The 23,396-nt window shown below is 43.6% G+C and overlaps 1 protein-coding gene across 1 annotated transcript; it reads left to right on the top strand.

Moving 5' to 3' along the window:
* The first annotated feature begins 494 nt into the window (after positions 1–494).
* Positions 495–22,480, top strand: LOC120920506 (high affinity immunoglobulin gamma Fc receptor I-like). The gene is made up of 5 exons (XM_040332622.1): positions 495–837; positions 3,864–3,995; positions 7,580–7,660; positions 17,321–17,355; positions 22,077–22,480. The coding sequence occupies exons 1-5, from the start codon at positions 531–533 to the stop codon at positions 22,155–22,157; spliced, it is 636 nt and encodes a 211-aa protein (XP_040188556.1). The 5' UTR covers positions 495–530; the 3' UTR covers positions 22,158–22,480.
* Positions 22,481–23,396: the final 916 nt, after the last annotated feature.

Here is a 23,396-nt window from a genome sequence, read left to right as displayed (position 1 = left end):
CAATAATTCTAGCCCTAGGCCTACTCTGTAGCTCAAAAAATGCAATCTCTAGAATTTTTTAAACATCGCCTATCGAGATTTTTAAGGGTAAAAGTTTGACGCCATGCCACGAGCGGGCGCAATTTTTAAGCGTGACATGTTGGGTATCATTTTACTCGGCGTAACATTATCTTTCACAATATATAAAAAAAATTGGGCCAAATTTATTGTTGTCTTATTTTTTAATTAAAAAAGTGAATTTTTTCCAAAAAAAGTGCGCTTGTAAGACCGCTGCGCAAATAAGGTGTGACAAAAAGTATTGGAATGACCACTATTTTATTCTCTAGGGTGTTATAAAAAAAATATATATATAATGTTTGGGGGTTTTAAGTAATTTTCTAGCAGAAAAAAATGTTTTAGTCTTGCAAACACCAAATCTGAAAGGTCTGGAAGTGGTTAAACTTCCCTCTTAAAATTAGGGTGCGTGTTATACGCTGGTGCATGTTATACGCCGATAAATACGGTAATTATGTATACTGATCTTGTCTGATATGCTTACTGTCGCATTACTTTCCTGTGTAGAGCTCTTCTCCAAGCCGGAAATTGAGATGATCCCAGTTTCGGTCAGTGAAGGCAACCAAATGATCCTAAAATGCAATACAATTGTAATAAGAAACAACACTGAACTTCAATTTGCATTCTACAAGAATATACAGAAAATTCAGGAATTCAATTCATCTCATCAGTATGTAGTCTCATCGGCTCATCTGGAGGATTCTGGGAATTATTACTGTGAAGTAAGAACTTTAACAAGAAATGTGAAAAAGAAGAGTGAGGAGTTAAATGTAGACATACAAGGTGATCAATCATAACTTATATTAAAACGGAGACCTGAATAACAGTTGATGATGAACATGCTGTGCTTACCATACGGAAAGCAAAATATGCGTAGAGGCGTTAACACTTATGCCCTGTACACACGATAGGTTAGTCTGATGAAAACGGTCTGATGGATTTTTCCATCAGTTATCCGATGAAGCTGACTGACACACCATCAGTTAAAAAAACGATCGTGTCAGAACGTGGTGACGTAAAAACACAACGACGTGCTGAAAAAAATGAAGTTCAATGCTTCCAAAGCATGCGTCGACTTGATTCTGAGCATGCGCGGATTTTTAACTGATGGACGTACCCCACAGACGATCGTTTTTTTCTATAGGTTTTTTATCCATCAGATAATTTTAAAACAAGTTCCTATTTTTTTAACCTATGAATAAATAACCGATGGGGCCCACACACGATCGGTTTGGTCTGATGAAAACGGTCCATCAGACCGTTTTCATCAGACTAACCTATCGTGTGTACGCAGCATTATGAATAATCTGATTGGCCAAATCAGTTGAGGTATGAGCCATTCTTTGAAGCAACATGCTGATCATCCAATGGGGTACGTTGGTGTATATGGGATATCTATAAATAATATTACATACTTTTCAAGTCCAAGTTAGGATTTTTTTAAATACAGTGCTTGTATTGCGAAATGCTCGTTAACCATGTTACTTGCAATTCGAGGTTCCACTGTAATTGATTACTCTTTCAGTAAGAACTGTGTCTAGCTTGGAGTTCCTGACCACTAGTCTCCACTCTCTACAGCATGGGTCTCAGTTTACTGTCCTTCAGTCTTGGGGGGGGGGGGCAGATTGTGGCCACAGGGAGTAGAAAATGCCCAAGCATCAGTGGGAGTTGACAATGCATAAGGCTTGGTGGTCAGTGGGAGTAAATAAATGACATAGCGCCTGTGGTCAGTAGGAAGAGGAATAGTGCCCTATCACTGGTATCAGTGGGAGGAATATTGACCCATCATTGCAATTAGTGGAAGGAATATTTCCCCATCATCGATTTAATTGGGAGGAATATTGTCCCTTCATTGATATTCGTGGGAGGAATATTGTCCCTTCATTGATATTCGTGGGAGGAATATTGCCCCATCATTGATATTAGTGGGAGGAATATTGCCCCATCATTGATATTAGTGGGAGGAATATTGCCCCATCATTGGTATTAGTGGGAGGAATATTGCCCCATCATTGGTATTAGTGGGAGGAATATTGCCCCATCATTGGTATTAGTGGGAGGAATATTGCCCCATCATTGGAATTAGTGGGAGGAATAGTGCTCCATTATTGGTATTAGTGGGAGGAATATTGCCCCTTCATTGATATTAGTGGGAGGAAAATTGCCCCATCATTGATATTAGTGGGAGGAAAATTGCCCCATCATTGATATTAGTGGGAGGAAAATTGCCCCATCATTGATATTAGTGGGAGGAATATTGCCCCATCATTGGTATTAGTGGGAGGAATATTGCTCCATTATTGGTATTAGTGGGAGGAATATTGCCCCATCATTGGTATTAGTGGGAGGAATATTGCCCCATCATTGATATTAGTGGGAGGAAAATTGCCCCATCATTGATATTAGTGGGAGGAATATTGCCCCATCATTGGTATTAGTGGGAGGAATATTGCCCCATCATTGATATTAGTGGGAGGAAAATTGCCCCATCATTGATATTAGTGGGAGGAATATTGCCCCATCATTGGTATCAGTGGGAGGAATATTGCCCCTTCATTGATATTAGTGGGAGGAAAATTGTCCCATCATTGATATTAGTGGGAGGAAAATTGCCCCATCATTGATATTAGTGGGAGGAAAATTGCCCCATCATTGATATTAGTGGGAGGAAAATTGCCCCATCATTGATATTAGTGGGAGGAATATTGCTCCATTATTGGTATTAGTGGGAGGAATATTGCCCCTTCATTGATATTAGTGGGAGGAAAATTGTCCCATCATTGATATTAGTGGGAGGAAAATTGCCCCATCATTGATATTAGTGGGAGGAATATTGCTCCAGTATTGGCATCAGTGGGAAGAATAGTGCTCAATTGTTTATAATCGTGGAAGGAATTATGCCACATTTTTGGCATCAATGGGAAGAATACTGCCCTACTGTTGGTGTCAGTGGAAGCCTTATTGTTTATGTCCAAGGGAGGAATAGTGCCCCAAGGGATGAATAAAGCCAAGCAAAGGGCCTCATCTTGTTTGGAGCCCACTGCACAACAGGTAGATTGCTAACAGTGTCCTTTCAAGTTTTTTATTCTAAGAGTATGTACATTCCTGTATATGGAGCTCATTGATGAAGAGATCTAGGATTTGTTTTCATTTGTCAGCCCAGTGTCAGAAACCGAGACCAAGACAGAAGTACAGTTAAATCACACTTGTAAAATAATAATAAAAAGATAAACGGAGTAAGCATAGTCAAAATATGGCCAGAGTTCAGGAACCGGATCGGATAGTCAGCCAAGCCAAATGTCAGAGAGCCAGAGAAGAAGGTGTATAACAGCAAGCAGTATCTGGAGCCAGAAGGAACGTCAGCCAAGCAAGTCTTCAACAGGAACGCAGGAGCTAGTCTCTGTGATGTTGACCAAGTAGAAGGCAGAGAGCAACTGAACTGGAAGGCTTAAGTAGGCAGGACTGATGAGCAGAATCATCAACAGGTGAGTCACTGTGGAGAGATGGGAGCTGGCAATTAGCTGACAGCTGAGCAGCCAGCTCAGAGAAGGAAGGGCTGAGCCTAGCCCTGACACCAAGCTGATTCTTCTACCTGTTAACGGGGGTTCCATGTTTTTGCTGCTCTGATTGCCCCCCCAGACACACACACAATCTCATATTAAACTTCCTTACCTCCAACCTTAGACTGTGTCCATGTCTTATACAGGAACCTAAGAATATTCACGTTGTTGCCACCTTTTGTTTGCATAGCTGCCGCAACCATAAATGTACCCATGATGAAGGCAGTGATGAGTATTGTTTCCCTACAGGTAACACAGAGCTCTTCATAATTCTTATTCCGCTGGCTCTAGGAATGTTACTCCTCCTTGTTGCTATCCTGGTGACCCTCTTCATTTGCAGCAAACGCCGTTCATCTGTAAAACCCCAAGAACCAACAACAGGTAATTCTACTTCCTAATTATTGTGCAATTATGAAATGAAACCTGTGCTGGGCAAATACAGAGGATGCCATTGATGACCTTCTTCTAAAAAAGCTAGGTGCTTAGTTGTCTTTATGTTCAAGACAAGTAGGCCGCCAGTGAATACAAGGTAAAGACAGAGCCAGTGGCGAGCAAACTGATTCTCATAGTTTATTAGACATGTGCATTCGATATGGTCTAAATGCATTTTCATCCGAATTTTGGGTATTTTTGTTATCGTTATAACAAACGAAAACGAACGCGCCGAATCCGAAAGATCTGACATAAAAAATGCTTTATTTTCATTCTCGCTGTGACAACAGTTCGATATAGATAGGAGATTCGACATGACGGTGACAATAGCGATCTGTGTCTATCGAACTTGCGCCTAACCTAACTCTATTAGTCCAATATTATTCTACATAGAGAGGAAAGATTCAACATTATAGAGACAGTGTTGGGTAGACCATTCGACATGAACGACGAAGATTTGACGAAGCAGCGAAAAACGTACAAACGTTGAATCTGTCATTGAAGGCTTATGGTATCTGTCGAAAGTTCTAAGAAGATTCGACAAGCAGCTAAACTGTACGACGCCGCAATCGTACATTTCCGGTCAAATGCTCCACCCATAGGCTATAGAAGAATTTGAATGTTGGTTGACTAGTAATAATTATTTATAAATATGATTATTACTAGTGTCATACAACATTAGAATTCTACTATAGATTGTAGGCGGAGCATTCGACTGGAAATATACGATTGCGGCGTCGTACTGTTTAGCTGCTCCGTCGAATCTTCTTAGAACATTCGACAGACACCATAAGCCTTCAATGACAAATTTGACCTTAATTCATTCGGATTTTCGTACTAATGCATTTTTTTAACGAAACTAAATAAATAAAAACGAATTTCGGGAGTAACGAAATAAAATAATTTTTTTTCAGACGAAAACAAAATTCCAAAACAAAATATTTCAGTGTGCACATGTCTACAAGTTTATTGGAAATCCAGCTTCACACCAAGGTTCACAGGATGAGTGATGAGTAGATATAAGCAGACTGGGAGGGGTTTGGTTAGCAGGAGGTTCGGCAAATTTAGCAGGAAACTCAAGGGGCAGGGGCAATTGAGCTATTACGGTACAGGTAAATAGGTAAAGTCAAGTGTAGAAACACATACCGTATTTATCGGGGTATTGCGCGCTCCGGCGTATGGCCATCGGCGGCCTCGTCAGGTCCGGCGTCCGTCTGTGGCTTCGGGTGTCCTCTTCGTCGGGTCCGGCGTCCCTTCTGCGGCGTCCTCCCCGCTTTCCAGCGCCGAGTTTGAATACTGCGCCGGCATATACCGAGCGCAGTACACTCGTGTATAGTCGGGCAGGCTCGGCTACTCTCGCGCTCACGTCCTGTACGTCCAGGACGTGAGCGTGAGAGGAACCGAGCCTGCGCGACTATACACGAATGTACTGCGCTCGGTATATGCCGGCGCAGTATTCAAACTCGGTGCGGGAAAGCGGGTATCGGCGTATATCGCGCACCCACGATTTTGCCCTGATTTTCAGGGCAAAAAAGTGCGCGGTATACGCCGATAAATACGGTATATAGAAAAATATACATAAAACACACATAATCATGTACAACTTAAAAGCATAATGACAATCCATACATATCATCAGTATAATGGTCCCCAAGAAGGGAAAATCACAGTGGGATTGTGGGTCACGAAAAGCATCTCAACTAGTTTCACGGTCTATTGCCGCTTTGTCAGGAGAATATCTGTAATTGAATTAACCATTATTTAGTAACTATATTGTTAGTTACTTTATGTATATTTTTCTATATATGTTTTTCTACACTTGACTTTACCTATTTACCTGTACTGTAATAGTCCAATTGACCCTGACCCTGGGTTTTTTGGTTTGGGGACCAAAAATTACGATCTTATAAGTCAAAATTTCTTGGATGATGGTACTACTAATCACAATACACTATATATATCTGTTAGAGGCTATACTGAAATTACACATTTAGCAGGAACCCCATTAAAGTTTATTGAGGGTGAAACTAGTTATTATTTAACCACGTAAGACCCGGACCAATATGCATGTTAAGGACCTTGCCCCCTTTTTGCAATTTGGCACTGCGTCGTTTTAACTGACAATTGCGCGGTCGTGCGACGTGGCTCCCAAACAAAATTGGCGTCCTTTTTTTCCAACAAATAGAGCTTTCTTTTGGTGGTATTTGATCACCTCTGCGGTTTTAACTTTTTGCGCTATAAACAAAAATAGAGCGACAATTTTGAAAAAAATTCAATATTTTTTACTTTTTACTATAATAAATATCCCCAAAAAATATATATAAAAAAAACGTATTTTTCCCTCAGTTTAGGCCGATACGTATTCGTCTACCTATTTTTGGTAAAAGAAATCGCAATAAGCGTTTATCGATTGGTTTGCGCAAAATTTATAGCGTTTACAAAATAGGGGAAAGTTTTATGGCATTTTTATTAATAATTATTTTTTACTAGTAATGGCGGCGATCAGCGATTTTTTTCATGACTGCAACATTATGGCGGACACATTTTTGGGACCATTGTCATTTTCACAGCGATCAGTGCTATAAAAATGCACGGATTACTGTGAAAATGACAATGGCAGTGAAGGGGTTAACCACTAGGGGGCGCTAAAGGGGTTAAGTGTGCCCTAAGGGAGTGATTCTTACTCTAGGGGGGTGTGGCTGTAGGCGTGATGTCACTGATCGTCGTTCCCTATATCAGGGAACGGACGATCAGTATCAAAGCCACACAGAAGAACGGGGAAGGTGTGTTTACACACACCTCTCCCCGCTCTTCAGCTCCTGTGTCCGATCGCGGGACACCGGCGGCGATCGGGTCCGCGGGTCCTGCGGGCACAGAGCTTCGGACTGGGTCGCGAGCGGCGCGCGACCCCGCGGCTGGGCTCTTAAAGGCAACGTACAGGTACGTGCCTGTGCCCAGCCGTGCCCTTCTGCCAACTTATATCGGTGTGAAGGGGTCCTTAAGGCTCCATTCACACCTTGGCGACAAAACGCCCGACGCTCGTGCCGCTGGAGGGGAAAATTGCCATTGATGTCTATGAGATGGTTCACATCTCATAAACGCTGTACGCCTGCCGCCTGAAAACAAGTCCCAGACCCTTTTTTTCAGGCGGCATTGGCGTTCGGCCATAGACATCAATGGCAATTCTTTGTGAAAAAAAAATAAAAAATAAAAAAGTAACCTAATCGCGGCAAAATACGCCGCGTACGCGGCGTTACAATGTGAATGGGGGCTAATAAGCAGTGGTCATCAATTTCTATTGTTTCCTGTTAGAAGATGCCTTAAAGGTTAATTTACAGTGTATGTTTTTGTAACATTTTTACATATTTTTGATATGTCTTTCCTATTTTCACTTGCCGTTCCATATGTTGATTACTGTATTTCCAATACAGTACTGTAAATGGACAGCGTCTAGCACCGGGTGATTAAAAGTTTGGATTTTTAGTTTTATGACATGTTTATTTTAAGCAACACCTTCTTCTTCTGTATCCCAGAAGGGTTTAACACTTTCGGTGATTGTGATGTTGAACCTGAGATCACATACTCCATTCTTGCCATGTTCCCTATGTCACAAGGTAAGTACTTTGTGTATGTACAGTTGTGCTTAAAAGTTTGCAAACCTTGGCAGAAATTGTGAAATGTGGCATTAATATTGAAAATATGACTGATCATGCCAAAAAAACGGGATAGTGATCACAGAAAGCCATTTATCATTGCATAGTTTTTTGGATGCTTTTTAAATCATGTTTGTTCTGTTCTCATTACAAGTTTTCCCCTGGCGTATATGTTACTCAACATACAGCTTAAACCTTGCATCCTAAATAACCAGACTGTCTGTAACTTTGGATCTTTATTACGACGAACAGGTGGTGGCCATATAAGATGCATATAAATAATGGTGAAACTAGAGATCAACAAATACATGAATATATAAGAATTATATGAACACAAACAAATGTATACTAGGCATATAGATAAACAGTCTTTATCATACCAGCGATGCTGTCCCAGGAGGATCAAGACCTAGGAAACATGAAGTGCAGGCTTAGCTGACTCCATGTGGACTGTCCAGTGGAAAAGAGATGAAAGAGTTGTGATAGGAAGTGAAGATGGTTTTCAATAACACGATAGGAAATGTACATTACCATAGAACAGTGGTCTCCAAACTGCGGCCCGAGGGCCGGATGTGGCCCTTTGCTTGCCTTTATCCGGCCCTTGGGGCACTATCCCTCCCACTGATACGAGACACTATTCTGCCATCTGACACCGACAATGGAGCACCATTTCTCCCACTGACGCAACTAATAGAGCACTATTACTCCCTATGATACCAGCAATGGGGCACTATTCCTCCCCCTAATACCAAATGTTTACTAACAATGATGCCAATAAAATTTCCACTCCCGCTGGCCAAACTCCGGCCCTCCAAGAGTCTGAAGGACAATAAACCGGCCCTTTGTTTAGAATGTTTGGAGACCCCTGCCATAGAACATTGCCCATCAACAGTTAAGAGTGGCATCTAGTGGACAATATTTGAATTACAAGTCCAGAAGACATTACTGTAGTCCCTTGTAGGCCAAAGGCATGACAATATTGATAGCAGAAATCGCCAAAATGGCCTTGATCGAAAGTTTACATACCCTGGAATGTTTGGCCTTGGTACAGACACAGAAGGTGGCACACACAGGTTAAAATGGCAATTAAAGGTAAATTCCCCACATTTGTGGCTTTTTATAATCACAATTAGTGTCTGTGTATAAATAGTCAATGAGTTTGTTAGCTCTCACATGGATGCACTAAGCAGGCTAGACACTAGGGTTGCCACCTCATCCCTTTAAAACAGAACACATATGAATTACACAGGTTCTGAGGCTAATTTAATTTAGATAAGGCTCCACTTGAGTTCAATTACCACCTTAATCAGCCACAGAACCTGTGTAATTCATATGTGTTCTGTTTTAAAGGGATGAGGTGGCAACCCTACTAGACACTGAGCAATGAGGAGGTAGAAAAGAACAGTCAAAAGACCTGCGTAACAAGGCAATGAAACTTTACAAAGATGGAAAAGGATATATAAAGATATCCAAAGCACTTGAATATGCCAGTCAGTACTGTTCAATCACTTATTAAGAAGTGGAAAATTAGGGGCTCTTTTGATACCAAGCCAAGGTCATGTAGACCAAAAAAGACAGTTTTTTGGACATGATCAGTCATATTTTTAATAATAATGCCGAAATTTCAAGCATTTTGCCAGGGTATGCAAACTTTTGAGCACGACCGTATATGTATGTTTTATATATGTTTATTATGTATGTTTTTATATTTCTATAATTTCATCAAAACTGTCAATTTTATTTCACCGTTTTTTTTTTTATCATTGAAAAGAAGAAGTTACAGGGAATGGACCTGTTGATTAAACATGACCAAAATATTAACTATTCTCTACCCTCCACCCTCCATTCATGTTTCTTGAACTGAATGGCCTCATACACACTGGATGTTTAGCCCCGGTACATGAGTCTTCAGTGTTTAGCCACAGTCAGAGGGCACAAATGTACCGTCCACCCCCACTGCCAGCAGTCTATCAAACTCTTGAGAATCTTGACAGCTGCTCCAGCTAGATGGGGCACCTAGTGGTATGTACGTTTAGTGTAATATGCGCCCAGGGATGAATTTTTGAAATCCAAGAAGTCTGCATTCTGGTAATTAGCCCCTGGGCACACACTGCCCTAAACAGAAGTACTGCTAGGTGCACTTTTCAGCCTCATCCAGACACAGCAGCTGTCAGACTCTCATAGGTTTGCCAGCAATGGGGCTCCATGAGAGACTTGTGCCCATGTACAAAGGCTAAACGCCCAATGTGTATGGGGCCCAGGGAGTCTACTGACTTTTCACAACAACCCTGCAGTTTTTTTCAAGTTTTATATACTATATAGTATTGCAAAAAAACGAGGCATCATATTTTGTATATCTTCACTTCCGGGTATCGGGCACACCATTTCTACTACTGTTTCTTAAATCTAGTATTGACGTCATTTCCGCCCTTACTATATTTCCCTTTACAAATCTTGTGCATGCGCTGTATCACCTAAACCAAGCCTCTATCTCCATTGTCGTTACTACGGCAACCGAGCTAAACCATAGCTGAAGCTACATAACTTGCAAGGCGGTATCGCGAGACTTCCCTCTTTGCTGTTGAGAGAGGAAGTTAATCAGGCCTCAAGTCCTGCGGGAACGCGTGGGAACGGAGTTCCTGTACTTTTTTCACAGCAGGAACTCAGTTCCCTTTGCAGGACTAGAGCAGCCGAGCCGCCCGAGCCAATGCTTCACTAAGCGGCGATGCCCAGCTCGAGTCACTGTCAGGGGCAGGCGAACCTTAGTAATCCTTTATGTTACTGACCGCTTCCTGTATATGGATTCATTGAGTAGTGTGCGGATATTCCGTCACTTCCTCGTTGCCGCAATGTCTCCTGGGAGCTTTTGTCATTGTTCCCAGGAGACATTGCGGAGGTCTGCCGCGAGTTATCGCGGGATTTAGAAATAACTTGCGGTTTATTAATTATGCATATGAGTGTATCATTTTTTTTTTTTTTTTTTGGTGGGGGAGTGGATCTTGGATGGGAGTTCCCACACTTTTTCCCCCAGGACTTGACCCCTGAAGTTAATGAATGATAATGACCGGCATTGCGGGGGGGGGGACAGAAATGGCACACTTTACTGTGCCATTAAAGAATAAACCTACTGCGCAATCGCGCCTGACGTCACCCACGCTTGCAGGGAGATTGCTATGGAAATTACAACAGTGAGTACACTTTCTCGCCTGTTCTACCTAGATTTCAAAAAGCACAAGTTGTGTTGGAGGGTTTACAACCACTTTCATTTGCTACATAGTGATTAGTTGCATTGTTAGCCATCATTTTTCACCAGCTGATAGAAAAGGCAAACTAAAAAAAAAAACGTAAAAACTTGTAAGGTCTCCATATGAGTGTTATGACCCTGCGAGAATATTCTGGGTTTAGTAAATATGGTTTTGGATCTCAACAGCGAAGGCTACTCAGGGTTTAACCACCGGTTCACTCTCAATGAACAATAAGAGTTTGGGGTTTACTCATCACAACCTCCAGTGAGAAACAGAACTATAATTATGGTAGTTTATTACTTCATAAACTAGATTTAGACAGCAGACTATGAAACAGTCCTTGATATAGTTACTGGCAGTTCAGTATTAAACAGACAGGTTGACTGTGGCTGAATGCAAATGACTCTATTAATGATTCAGTGGTCTTACTGAGGTGAGTGCAGGAAATAAACTTGAGCTGAGATGATAGATCCAGTAATATAACAGATATAGAGCATAAGAACACTGTCCCTTTAACAGTAGAGAAGATATACACTGTAATAACAGTTAATTGTCATTTAGAGTACTTGCGGTTAGATAGTATCTTCAATGGAGGTTTCCAACAGTAAAGTTGCTGACATCCAGATAGCAGGGTACAGGGAAGAGGTGCTGTGAAGCTGATTCAGGGAGGCTGGATTGGCGTCAGGGCTGCTGGCAGATTTGTCCAAGAAGGAGAGGCTGCAGAGAGGTCCCAATACACAGGTGGCGGCAGGCGTCCAACTGCAATATCTGAACACCCTGCCGCCGAACCTGGGGGTTTAAATAGCCCGGGCTCATGAGAGGAGCCGGGCGCCGTACGCTGGAACGCACTTCCGCGTTCCAGCGTGAACCGCAGATGTCCGCGCACCGGAAGTGACGCGGACATCTCACTGAATAGAGCGCAGCTGCCAGGGAGAGGCACAGCTGCGCTCGTACACACCGCATCAACGCTGACAGCGTTACATACTCCCCTACATACTCCCCTCCTCAAGGGAGCACCTCTGGTGCTCCTAATAAGAGATGGTCTGTCAGGATACCTGCGATGGAATTGTTTAATGAGTCGAGTAGCGTGGATGTCTGAAGAACATTCCCAGGAGTCATCAATGGAAGAATAGCCTTTCCAACGTATCAAATATTGGAGGGAAGAACCTCTTTTCCTAGAATCGAGAATCTTCTCTACTTGATATTCGGTCTCACCTAAGACTTCAACTGGAGGAGGGGGTTGAGGATCTCTGTTAGGAAATGGATTAGGTTTATATGGTTTGATAAGTGAGACGTGGAATGATGGATGAATCTTCCAATTTGGAGGTAGTAGTAGTTTGACAGCGTTAGCGTTTATGATTTGAGAGATTGGGAAAGGACCAGTGAATTGACGGCCAAGTTTCTTAGAAGGAATTTTAAGACGTAAATTCCGAGTGGATAGCCAGACTAAATCGCCAACGTTGTATGAGGGAGGTACTGTTCTATGCGAATCGTAATATCTCTTTTGTCTTTGCTGCGCAGCCTCAAGGTTAGAGCGGAGCATGCTCAGAGTTTCCTTTATGGTTGACAGATATCGATCGGAACCTTATTTGGGTGTAAAATAGAAGGCATACTCTTGGGATGAAATCCATAGTTGGCGTAGAACGGTGAGAACTGAGAGGAAGAGCTGGTGGCGTTGTTGTATGCAAATTCAGCGTGAGGAAGTAGATGAAACCAGTCATCTTGGAGATGTGTGCAATAACAACGTAAATACTGTTCGAGTGTCTGATTGACCCGTTCTGTTTGCCCATTTGTTTGCGGGTGGTAAGCAGTAGACATGCGGTGATCTATTTGCAAGTTTTGACAAAGAGCTTTCCAGAATCTCGAGATAAACTGTGAACCACGATCTGAAATGATCTGGGTAGGCAAACCATGCAATTTAAGGACATTGGAGATAAAAGCTTCTGCTGTCTCTTGAGAAGTTGGTAACTTCTTTAAAGGAACGAAGTGAGCCATCTTCGTTAGAACGTCGACTAAGACCATGATGGTATTAGCGCCGTGAGACCTAGGGAGATCAACTATGAAGTCCATGGAAATGACATCCCAGGGTCTATTAGGTACTGGGATAGAGGTTAGCAGTCCATAAGGAGGCTTCCGTGAATGTTTGTTAGTGGCACAAATATGACAGGAACCGACATAGTCCTGAACTGTCTTTGTCAAATGAGGCCACCAATAGTCTCTCTTAACGAGATGTATGGTCTTACTGATTCCCGGATGACCTGCGAGAGGAGAATCATGGAGTTGTTTGAGCAGTATGAGTTGCAACTTCGGTGGAATGTAAATTTTATCATTGAAGGTAAATATTCCATTAGATTGTTTTAGTAGTCCCTCAGGCAATTGAGAACCCTCTTGGGAAAGGGTTTGGATAAGTAACTCTTTAAAGGACGTAGTTGTACCAATGAATCGGTTAGATGAAAGAATGGAGAGAGGGGGAATCTCCCTTGATTGATCTTCGTGCATGCGTGACAAGGAGTCGGCTTTAATATTTTGTGTTCCTGGGAGGTAGGAAATGTTGAAGTCGAATCTATCAAAAAATAGGCTCCATCTAACTTGACGAGCAGATAGAGTTTTACATGCTTTTAGATGTTGTAAATTGCGATGGTCCGTGAGGATGGTAATAGGGTGTGAAGAACCCTCCAATAGGTGTCTCCAGTTGGCCAAGGCATCTTTTATTGCCAAGAGTTCCTTTTCCCCCAATAGGATAGTTCTTTTCCGCCGGTGATAGTGTTCTGGAATAGAAGGCAACTGGATGCAATGGTTCTGATAATGTTGATTGTTGAGAGAGTACCGCACCCAAGGCAAAATGTGAGGCATCGACTTCCAGTGTGAAATGGTATAATGGGTTAGGCAACTGAAGAATGGGAGCGGAGGTATAACTGACTTTGAGTGTATCAAAGGATCTCTGTGCTTCCTTGGTCCAAGAGAAAGGTGTTTTTGAACTAGTTAAACTAGTTAATGGCTTTACAATCGTTGAAAAGTTCTTGATGAATTTTCTATAGTAATTCGAAAATCCAAGGAATCGCTGAAGAGCCTTCCTCGTTTGGGGAATCGGCCAGGACAAGATGCAATCCACTTTGGAACGATCCATTTGGATTCCGTTAGGGGTGATCTGGTAGCCGAGAAAGGAGATACTAGTCTGACTGAAAACACACTTCTCTAGTTTAGCATATAAGGAGTGTGTTCTGAGTCTAGCCAGAACCCAACGCACGTGTCTCTTGTGTTCTTCCGGAGTGTCTGAATAAATTAAAATGTCATCTAGGTAAACTACAACACAAATGTCTAGCAGATCGTGGAAAATATCATTAATGAATCTCTGAAAGGTTGCTGGGGCATTACATAACCCGAAGGGCATAACCACACTCTCGAAAAGACCATATCGCGTCTTGAAGGCAGTCTTCCATTCATCTCCTGACCGGATTCTTATCAAGTTGTAAGCCCCCCTGAGATCTAGTTTTGTGTAGATTTTGGAGGTTTGGAGACTTCAATGAGTTCTGGAATAAGTGGTAACGGATACCTATTCTTGATAGTGATATTATTGAGAGAGCGATAGTCAATTACTGGCCGAAGTGATCCATCTTTTTTCTTAATAAAGAACAATGCCGCACTTGCTGAAGAAGTGGAGGGCCTGATAAATCCTTTCTTGAGATTCTCATCTAGGTATTCTTTCAAATGTACCAGCTCTGGTTGTGATAAGGGGTAAATCCGGGCAGTAGGTATAGGCTTGTCAGGAATCAGGTCTATAGGACAGTCATAACTCCTATGTGGAGGAAGTATGTCTGCATTGGTCTTGCTGAAGACATCAGCAAATTCATTTAAATAATCTGGTAGATTAGTCGGGTGCCCTTCTGAAAAAGAGATCATGCAGGAAGGGTAACAGAATTCCTTACAGTAGGTAGACTGTAGGGAAAGAGAGTTTGTGGACCATAGGAAAGTAGGTTGATGAAGAAGTAACCATGGAAGACCTAGAACTATAGGAAATACAGGGGATGAAATAATATCAAAAATTAAGGTCTCCGTATGACCACTCGCACAAGTAACCCCAAGAGGGGTTGTTTGAGTCGAAACTGGACCGGAGGAAGAACTAGAACCATCAATAAAAGTGAGTGACACGGGAGTATGCTTGAACACACAAGGAATTTTATTAAATTTTACAACAGATGAATCTATGAAGTTGCCGCAGGCTTCCGCTGTCGACCATTGCTTCAAGAATAATCTCTTCTTGATCCCACTGCAGGATAAGAGGAATAAAGACATAATGATTAGATGTGGTTCCAACTGAATTTAATTTACCAATGTGGGAAAAATTACCTTCAGTATTTCTCTTAAGAAGAGGACAGGTGGAAACGATATGGTCTGGAGCTGAGCAGTAAAGACAGAGATTGTTGGCTCTGCGGCGTTGTTTCTCTGCTGAAGTCAAAGGTCCTTTAATAACTCCGAGCTCCATTGGGGAATCTTTGGGAGGTGATTTAGACCTCCTATAGGAAATGACTGGGTAGATGGTGGCACGTTCAGCTTTTCTCTCTCGCAAACGCCGATCTATTGTCACTGAGAGGTGCATAAGATCTTCCAGGGAATTAGGGAGTTCCACACGAGCCAGCTCATCCTTCATGGCCTCCGACAGACCCAATCGGAACTGATTTCTAAGAGCAATATCAGACCATTGAGTCTCTCTGCTCCAGCATTTAAATTCAGAAATGAAGTCTTCCACAGGCCTCTTCCCCTGTTTAAGATTCCTGATTGAATTTTCAGCTGTTAGCTGTTTGTTGAGGTCTTCATATAACAAAGACATCTCCTCAAGAAAAGTGTCAAAAGCTCCTAAGAGATCTCCATGTTCCTCCACATAGGTATCGGCCCATACTCTGGGTTCACCCCTGAGATAAGTTATTAACGTGAGGATTTTAATCCTATCAGAGTAATAGGTACGTGGACGCAATTCAAACATCAAGCGGCATGAACTAATAAATTGTCTGTAATTTTTTCTTTCACCAGAGAAAGGTTCGGGAGCACAGACCTTTGGTTCTGGTCTATCTCTGACTTGTACAAAATTTTGATTACGTAAAGCATCATTCTCCATACGTAACTCATTCATATTAGCTGTAAGATTATCCACTCTTTGGGAAAGTGCAACCACATGATTTGCGAGATCCGCTGGATCCATTATTTCTTTTTGGGTTCAGATATTATGTTATGACCCTGCGAGAATATTCTGGGTTTAGTAAATATGGTTTTGGATCTCAACAGCGAAGGCTACTGAGGGTTTAACCACCGGTTCACTCTCAATGAACAATAAGAGTTTGGGGTTTACTCATCACAACCTCCAGTGAGAAACAGAACTATAATTATGGTAGTTTATTACTTCATAAACTAGATTTAGACAGCAGACTATGAAACAGTCCTTGATATAGTTACTGGCAGTTCAGTATTAAACAGACAGGTTGACTGTGGCTGAATGCAAATGACTCTATTAATGATTCAGTGGTCTTACTGAGGTGAGTGCAGGAAATAAACTTGAGCTGAGATGATAGATCCAGTAATATAACAGATATAGAGCATAAGAACACTGTCCCTTTAACAGTAGAGAAGATATACACTGTAATAACAGTTAATTGTCATTTAGAGTACTTGCGGTTAGATAGTATCTTCAATGGAGGTTTCCAACAGTAAAGTTGCTGACATCCAGATAGCAGGGTACAGGGAAGAGGTGCTGTGAAGCTGATTCAGGGAGGCTGGATTGGCGTCAGGGCTGCTGGCAGATTTGTCCAAGAAGGAGAGGCTGCAGAGAGGTCCCAATATACAGGTGGCGGCAGGCGTCCAACTGCAATATCTGAACACCCTGCCGCCGAACCTGGGGGTTTAAATAGCCCGGGCTCATGAGAGGAGCCGGGCGCCGTACGCTGGAACGCACTTCCGCGTTCCAGCGTGAACCGCAGATGTCCGCGCACCGGAAGTGACGCGGACATCTCACTGAATAGAGCGCAGCTGCCAGGGAGAGGCACAGCTGCGCTCGTACACACCGCATCAACGCTGACAGCGTTACAATGAGCTTAGGAACTGGTGCTTGATTTCCATTATGGTAAGTACAGTTCTGTCCATTGTCAGTCCTGAGATTCAGAGCATTCAAATGTGGGTACCTGCAGACTGGATGGAATCAAGGCATTCTAAAAAAGCCCACTAATGGCCTTACACAAACCAACCTTTGAAGTCAGCACTAAAATTACACATTTCTCAGTCCTCACTTGTATCTGTCACTCTATACTGGTTAGCGTATCAGTGTAAGTCTTCTGTATATATTACAATCTTTATACATTGGATAATAATCTAAATTTCAATCTTTCAGATGCTCCAGTGACGACAAAGGAAAACCATGAAAATGTGAGTTCCTGAACTAAACATGTGGCCTACGTATGTTTCTAGCCCTGTGAGACGGACCCTACCTTAGGAGGTGGGGAAAGGAAGAGGTAGGCTGTTGCTTCTCCTCCTGGCTGAAGAGGAAGTATGCCCTGAGACCCGATTTGGCCAATTGGGTCTCAAGACCCGCTTCCTGATTGGAGGAGAATCAGGAAGACAATAGCGAATATTAATTTGCTATCGTCACACAACTGGGTGCAGTGTTCTGCGCATCGAGTCCACCCTTTTTTTGAAGCAAATTAGAGCCTAAAGCCCTGTACACACGGGCCAGAATCTCTTCAGGAAAAAAACGTTGTTTTTCCTGACCGCGGTTATTTTGAAAGGCAAGAACGCGGTGACGTCATTGCATACGACGAGCATGCGCTCATCACATGCAATGACGTCGCTGCCATCTTGCTGCACCCTACCTATGCCTACTGCGCATGCGTCAAAGTCATTTCGAGCATGGGCAGGTTTCCATGGCGACAGGTAAGTATACACACTCTCGGGTTTCTCGGCAGGAAAACACTGCCGAGAATCACAACGAGAAAATAGAGAACATGTTCTCTATTTTTCTCGTCGAGATTTTAGGCAGTTTTCTTGACGAGTACACGCACGGTATACTCGGCAAGAAAGCTCTGCCAGCAGTTTTCTTTCTGGTTCTTGCCGAGTAAACCGAGCGTGTGTACGAGGCTTCAGGCTCTAATCATGTGCTTCAAAAAAAAAACATTGGAACCCATGCCTCCGGCACACTGCATGGAGATTAACCACTTCCTTACTGGGCACTTAAACCCCTTCCTGACCAGAGGACTTTTTGCGATTCGGCACTGCGTCGCTTTAACTGACAATTGCGCGGTCGTGCGACGTGGCTCCCAAACAAAATTAACGTCCTTTTTTCCCCACAAATAGAGCTTTCTTTTGGTGGTATTTGATCACCTCTGCGGTTTTTATTTTTTGCGCTATAAACAAAAATAGAGCGACAATTTTGAAAAAAAATAAAATATTTTTACTTTGTTGCTATAATAAATAGCTCAATTTTTTTTTTTACGTTTTTTTTTTATCCTCAGTCTAGGCCGATACGTATTCTACATATTTTTAGTAAAAAAAAAAAAAAATCGCAATAAGCGACTGGTTTGCGCAAAAGTTATAGCGCCTACAAAATAAGGGACAGAATTATTATTATTTTTTTTTTTTTTTACTAGAAATGGCGGCGATCTGCGATTTTTATTGGGACTGCGACGTTATGGCGGACACATCGGACACGTTTGACACATTTTTGGCGCCATTCACATTTATACTGCAATCAGTGCTATAAATATGCACTAATTACTGTATACATTTTTTTTTTTACTAGAAATGGCGGCGATCTGCGATTTTTATTGGGACTGCGACGTTATGGCGGACACATCGGACACTTTTGACACATTTTTGGCGCCATTCACATTTATACTGCAATCAGTGCTATAAATATGCACTAATTACTGTATAAATGCTTTTTTTTACTAGAAATGGCGACGATCTGCGATTTTTATTGGGACTGTGACGTTATGGCGGACACATCGGACACTTTTGACACATTTTTGGCGCCATTCACATTTATACTGCAATCAGTGCTATAAATATGCACTAATTACTGTATAAATGTGACTGGCAGGGAAGGGGTTAACACTAGGGGGTGAGGAAGGGGTTAAATGTGTACCCTAATTAGTGTTCTAACTGTGGGGGGGTGACTGGGGGGGTGACCGATCTGTGTCTCTATGTACAAGAGACACAGATCCGTCTCCTCTCTCCCCTGACAGCACCGCTGTCTGCGAGAGCCGGGAATGAGAGATGATCTCATATGTAAACATATGAGATCATCTCTCATTGGCCGCACAGATCGCCTAGGAAACGGCCGCTCCGAGCGCGCGCGGGGAACGTGTAAAGGAGAGGCCGTAAAAACACGGCCTGTTAGAAATTGGGAGCCGCGCTGAGGCCGTACAAAGTCGTACGGCCGTCAGCAAGTGGTTAAGGGCCGGGCGCATGGACTAGGGGGCCCATGCTCCATTTATGGACGGGCCGCCACTGATCCAGACCATATGGTTGGGATCCGTCCAGAGCCTGAATCGGCTCTGTGACATCGGCTGACAGTGGGCTTTAGCTCACTTCCAGCTGATCCTGGGTCACAGCACTGCAAAAGTAAGTGCACTCTTGTGACCCAGAATAGAAGTATGCCCAAAACACTTTGGCCGTGCTTCTGTTTTAAAAGTACCGTATTTATCGGCGTATACCGCGCACTTTTTTCACCTTAAAATCAGGGGAAAACCGTGGGTGCGTCATATACGCCGATACCCGCTTCCTGCGCTTGAACGCCGCCGCCGACATATACCGAGCGCAGTACACTCATGTACACTCGGCCAGGCTTGGCTCCACTCGCGGTCACGCCCTGTGCCGCCCCCTAGCCTTTATGCGAGAGGAGCCAAGCTTGGCCGAGTGTACGGCGCTCGGTATATGTCGGCGGCGGTGTTCAAACACAGCGTGGGAAGCGGGGATCGGCTCAGAAACAGCGCGGGAGAAGCGGGGAGGACACCACCAAGGCCGCAAACGGACGACAAGGCCGCCGATGGACGCCGGGCAAGACACAGACGAGGGGCATTCAAACTGTAAGTATTTTCTTTTTTTCCTGAAATTTCCATTCTAGGTTGGGGGTGCACGCTATACGGCGGTGCGCGCTTTACCCCGATAAGTATGGTAAACCAGCTGCTTTGCGTGGGCAACACATGGGTTGACTTTAAGAAAACCTAATGATTTGTTTTCATCCTCTGTACCAGGATCCTATGTAGGGGAAACTCATGTTCCTCTGATGGGCAAAACCTGGGCATCAAAATCCCAATGCTGGAATCTCATGTTTTGTGCGAAAACCAGAGAACGGCTGTGCAAAAACAGAACAAAATATTAGGGTTGCACATGCATAGCAACTGCCTGAAACATTATATTTGAAGTGTCTTCAGCCTGGTACACATGATGAGAATATCGGACAAATAATCGTCCACATTTTTTTGCATACTAGTCTCCATATCGTAAATGAAGAAGTTACTAAACCTATGATAATTCAGAATAAAAATGTAGAAGTGATGTACTGTACTGTATTTGTATTGCATTTCCAGATGAAAACTGTACTGATTAAATGAAAATTGTACAATCTGGTATCACACGAGAACATTTTTCGTGTTTGTCCCATCAAATTATTTTATACAACCTGTCGAGATCAACTCTCGAAACTGTGTACTATTATTATTATTATTATTATTATAATACATAGGGTTGTACTGATACCGATACTAGTATCGGGACCGATACTGAGCATTTGCGCAAGTACTTGTACTCGCGCAAATGCTCCCGATGCTTCACCGATACTTTTTTTTTCTTCCTCCTGAGAGGGGGCGGAGAGCAGTCGGAGAGGAGACTGAGAGGGAGCGGAGAGGAGGCGGAGTGCAGAGCAGTCCTCGGGTATGTAAAACATGCCACTGGAGAGGAGAGCTGCTGTCGCTGCTGCCGTCTAGTTTATCGGCGCTCGGGGAACATAACAGCTTTCATTTGAATAGCTGTGTGTTCCCCGCCGTGCCCGTCATATATAGGCCCCCCCCCCTGTCCTGGCACTTTGATAGACAGATCACCTATCCCAGGATTGGATGGGTGATCTGTCTATCAAAGTGCCTGGACAAGGGGGAGGGGCTATATATGACGACGCGCGGCGGGGAACACACAGCTATTCAAAAGCTGTTATGTTCCCGAAGCGCCGAGATCAACTAGACGGCGAAGGGGGGGGGAGACTTACACAAAGCTGCATTTTGGGACATGGCTGCATGGGGAGACACAGGGCTGCATTTGGGGAGACACATGGCTGAATTTGGGGAGACAGACGGCTGCATTTGGGGAGGCACACGGCTGCATTTGGGGAGGCACACGGCTGCATTAAGAGACACGGCTGCATTGGCAGAAACGGCTGCATTGGGAGACACGGCTGCATTGGGAGACACGGCTGCATAGGGAGACACGGCTGCATTTGGGGAGACACACTGCTGCATTTAGGGAAACACACGGCTGCATTGGTAGACACGGCTGCATTGGGAGACACTGCTGCATTGGCAGACACGGCTGCATTGGGAGACACGGCTGCTATGGCAGACACGGCTTCATTGGGAGACACGGCTGCATTGGGAGACACGGCTGCATTGGGAGACACGGCTGCATTGGGAGACACAGCTGCATTGGGAGACACGGCTGCATTGGGAGACACGGCTGCATTGGCAGACACGGCTGCATTGGCAGACACGGCTGCATTTGGGGACACATGGCTGCATTGGGAGACACGGCTGCATCTTTAAAAAAAAGTATCAGTAATCGGTATCGGCGAGTACATGAAAAAAAGTATCGGTACTTGTACTCGGTCCTAAAAAAATGGTATCGGGACAACCCTAACAATACAGGATCTAGATAGCGCCAACAGTTTGCGCAGCGCTTTACAACATCAGGGAAGACAGTACAGTTGCAATACAATTCAATATAGGAGGGATCAGAGGGCCCTTATGATCAGATTATCGTACGATCGATTTGAAACCGGTATTTTTCAGATGATTTCCTGATAGTGTGCACAGGCCTTAAAGCTGATGTGTAATCCTCGTCTGGTTTTTATATTAATTGTTTGTGTTTTTTTATTTTGTCAGAATGTCGTTTACGCTGCGACGAATCCCAAATCAAGAAGACAACCTGCTGCTGACCCTGACTGCATTTATCAGAACATCTAATCCTGAAGAACTCTCCAGTGGGGTCCCATATATTAAAGATGAACTCTAGGCATGGTTTGTGTTGCATAGTTATATTATTATATGTAAGTATGCATATTCCATATTGGGATCACTGTGGAAATAGAGAATCTCTTTAGCAGCTACCTCTAATACAGTGATTGCTGCGATCTATCTGCTTCACAGTAACCCCCGCTATTCACAGAACACCTTGTATTTTGGCAATGAAAGCATTCTCTTAGGGTCCATGGGGACAGTGGTGGCCCGTCCTTGCAGGATGCAGGGGTGCTGCCCCCCTAATCCATGTGCATGGCCCCTAATCTACATGCAGGGTGCCGGAGGCATGGATTTAATTTTTATTTTAAGCACATGATTAGAGTTTGAGGCTCTAATTGGCTTAAATAAAGGGTGGACTCGGGGCGCACTCTGCCCTGAGCCCACCCAGTTGTGTGACAATAGACAATTAATATTCGCTAATGTCTTCCTGTTTCCCCTATGGTCAATCAGGAAGCGAGTCCTGAGACCTGATTGAGGCTTGGTTCACACTACGGTTTTCCCGTCCGTCAGCCTCATACCATTTATATGAAAAACCGTATGCGGCTGAAACGGACGGGAACGTATGGAACCGCACATATGTGCGTTTTCCATTGACATTAATGTTAAAGGAAAACGTATGCGTTTGTCATACTGTTTTAAAAACGACCGCAAAACCGTGGTTGAACACGGTTTTGCGTACGTTTAAAAAACGTTTTGCCAGCAAATCGTACGTACCCGGATGCATCTGAGTGCATACGATTTGCAATGCAATGTCTATCTATACGTTTTCCCGTCCGGGCCCGTACGTTTTCAATACTGAAATCGTATGCGGCTGACGGACGGGAAAACCGTAGTGTGAACCCAGCCTGACCGGGAGTCCTGAGACCTGATTGACCGGGAGTCCTAAGACCCCATTGGCCGGGAGTCTGACAGAGGGGAGAAGCCACAACCTGAATGGGGTAAATGAGCAAACCCGGCACCTGGGGGGTGGGGGGTGGCGGGCTGGAGCGACCAAGTTTTTTTTTGCCACCCCCGACCGCTGGAAGATCAGCCGCCACTGCAGGTAGGAATCATGACATCACAGACCTGCCTCTCTACCTCATCTAATTGGAGAACACTGCATTTGACAAATGCAAGCCGTTCTGTGAATGGTGCCCATTCTGAGAGAGTGAAGAGTGAATGTTTGTCTTTACTATGCAGCAGGGC

This window comes from Rana temporaria, chromosome 13 (genome assembly GCF_905171775.1).
Source record: "Rana temporaria chromosome 13, aRanTem1.1, whole genome shotgun sequence".
Taxonomy (NCBI): domain Eukaryota; kingdom Metazoa; phylum Chordata; class Amphibia; order Anura; family Ranidae; genus Rana; species Rana temporaria.
Note: the sequence above shows the minus strand (reverse complement) of the source record. Positions and strands in the feature narration are given on the sequence as shown.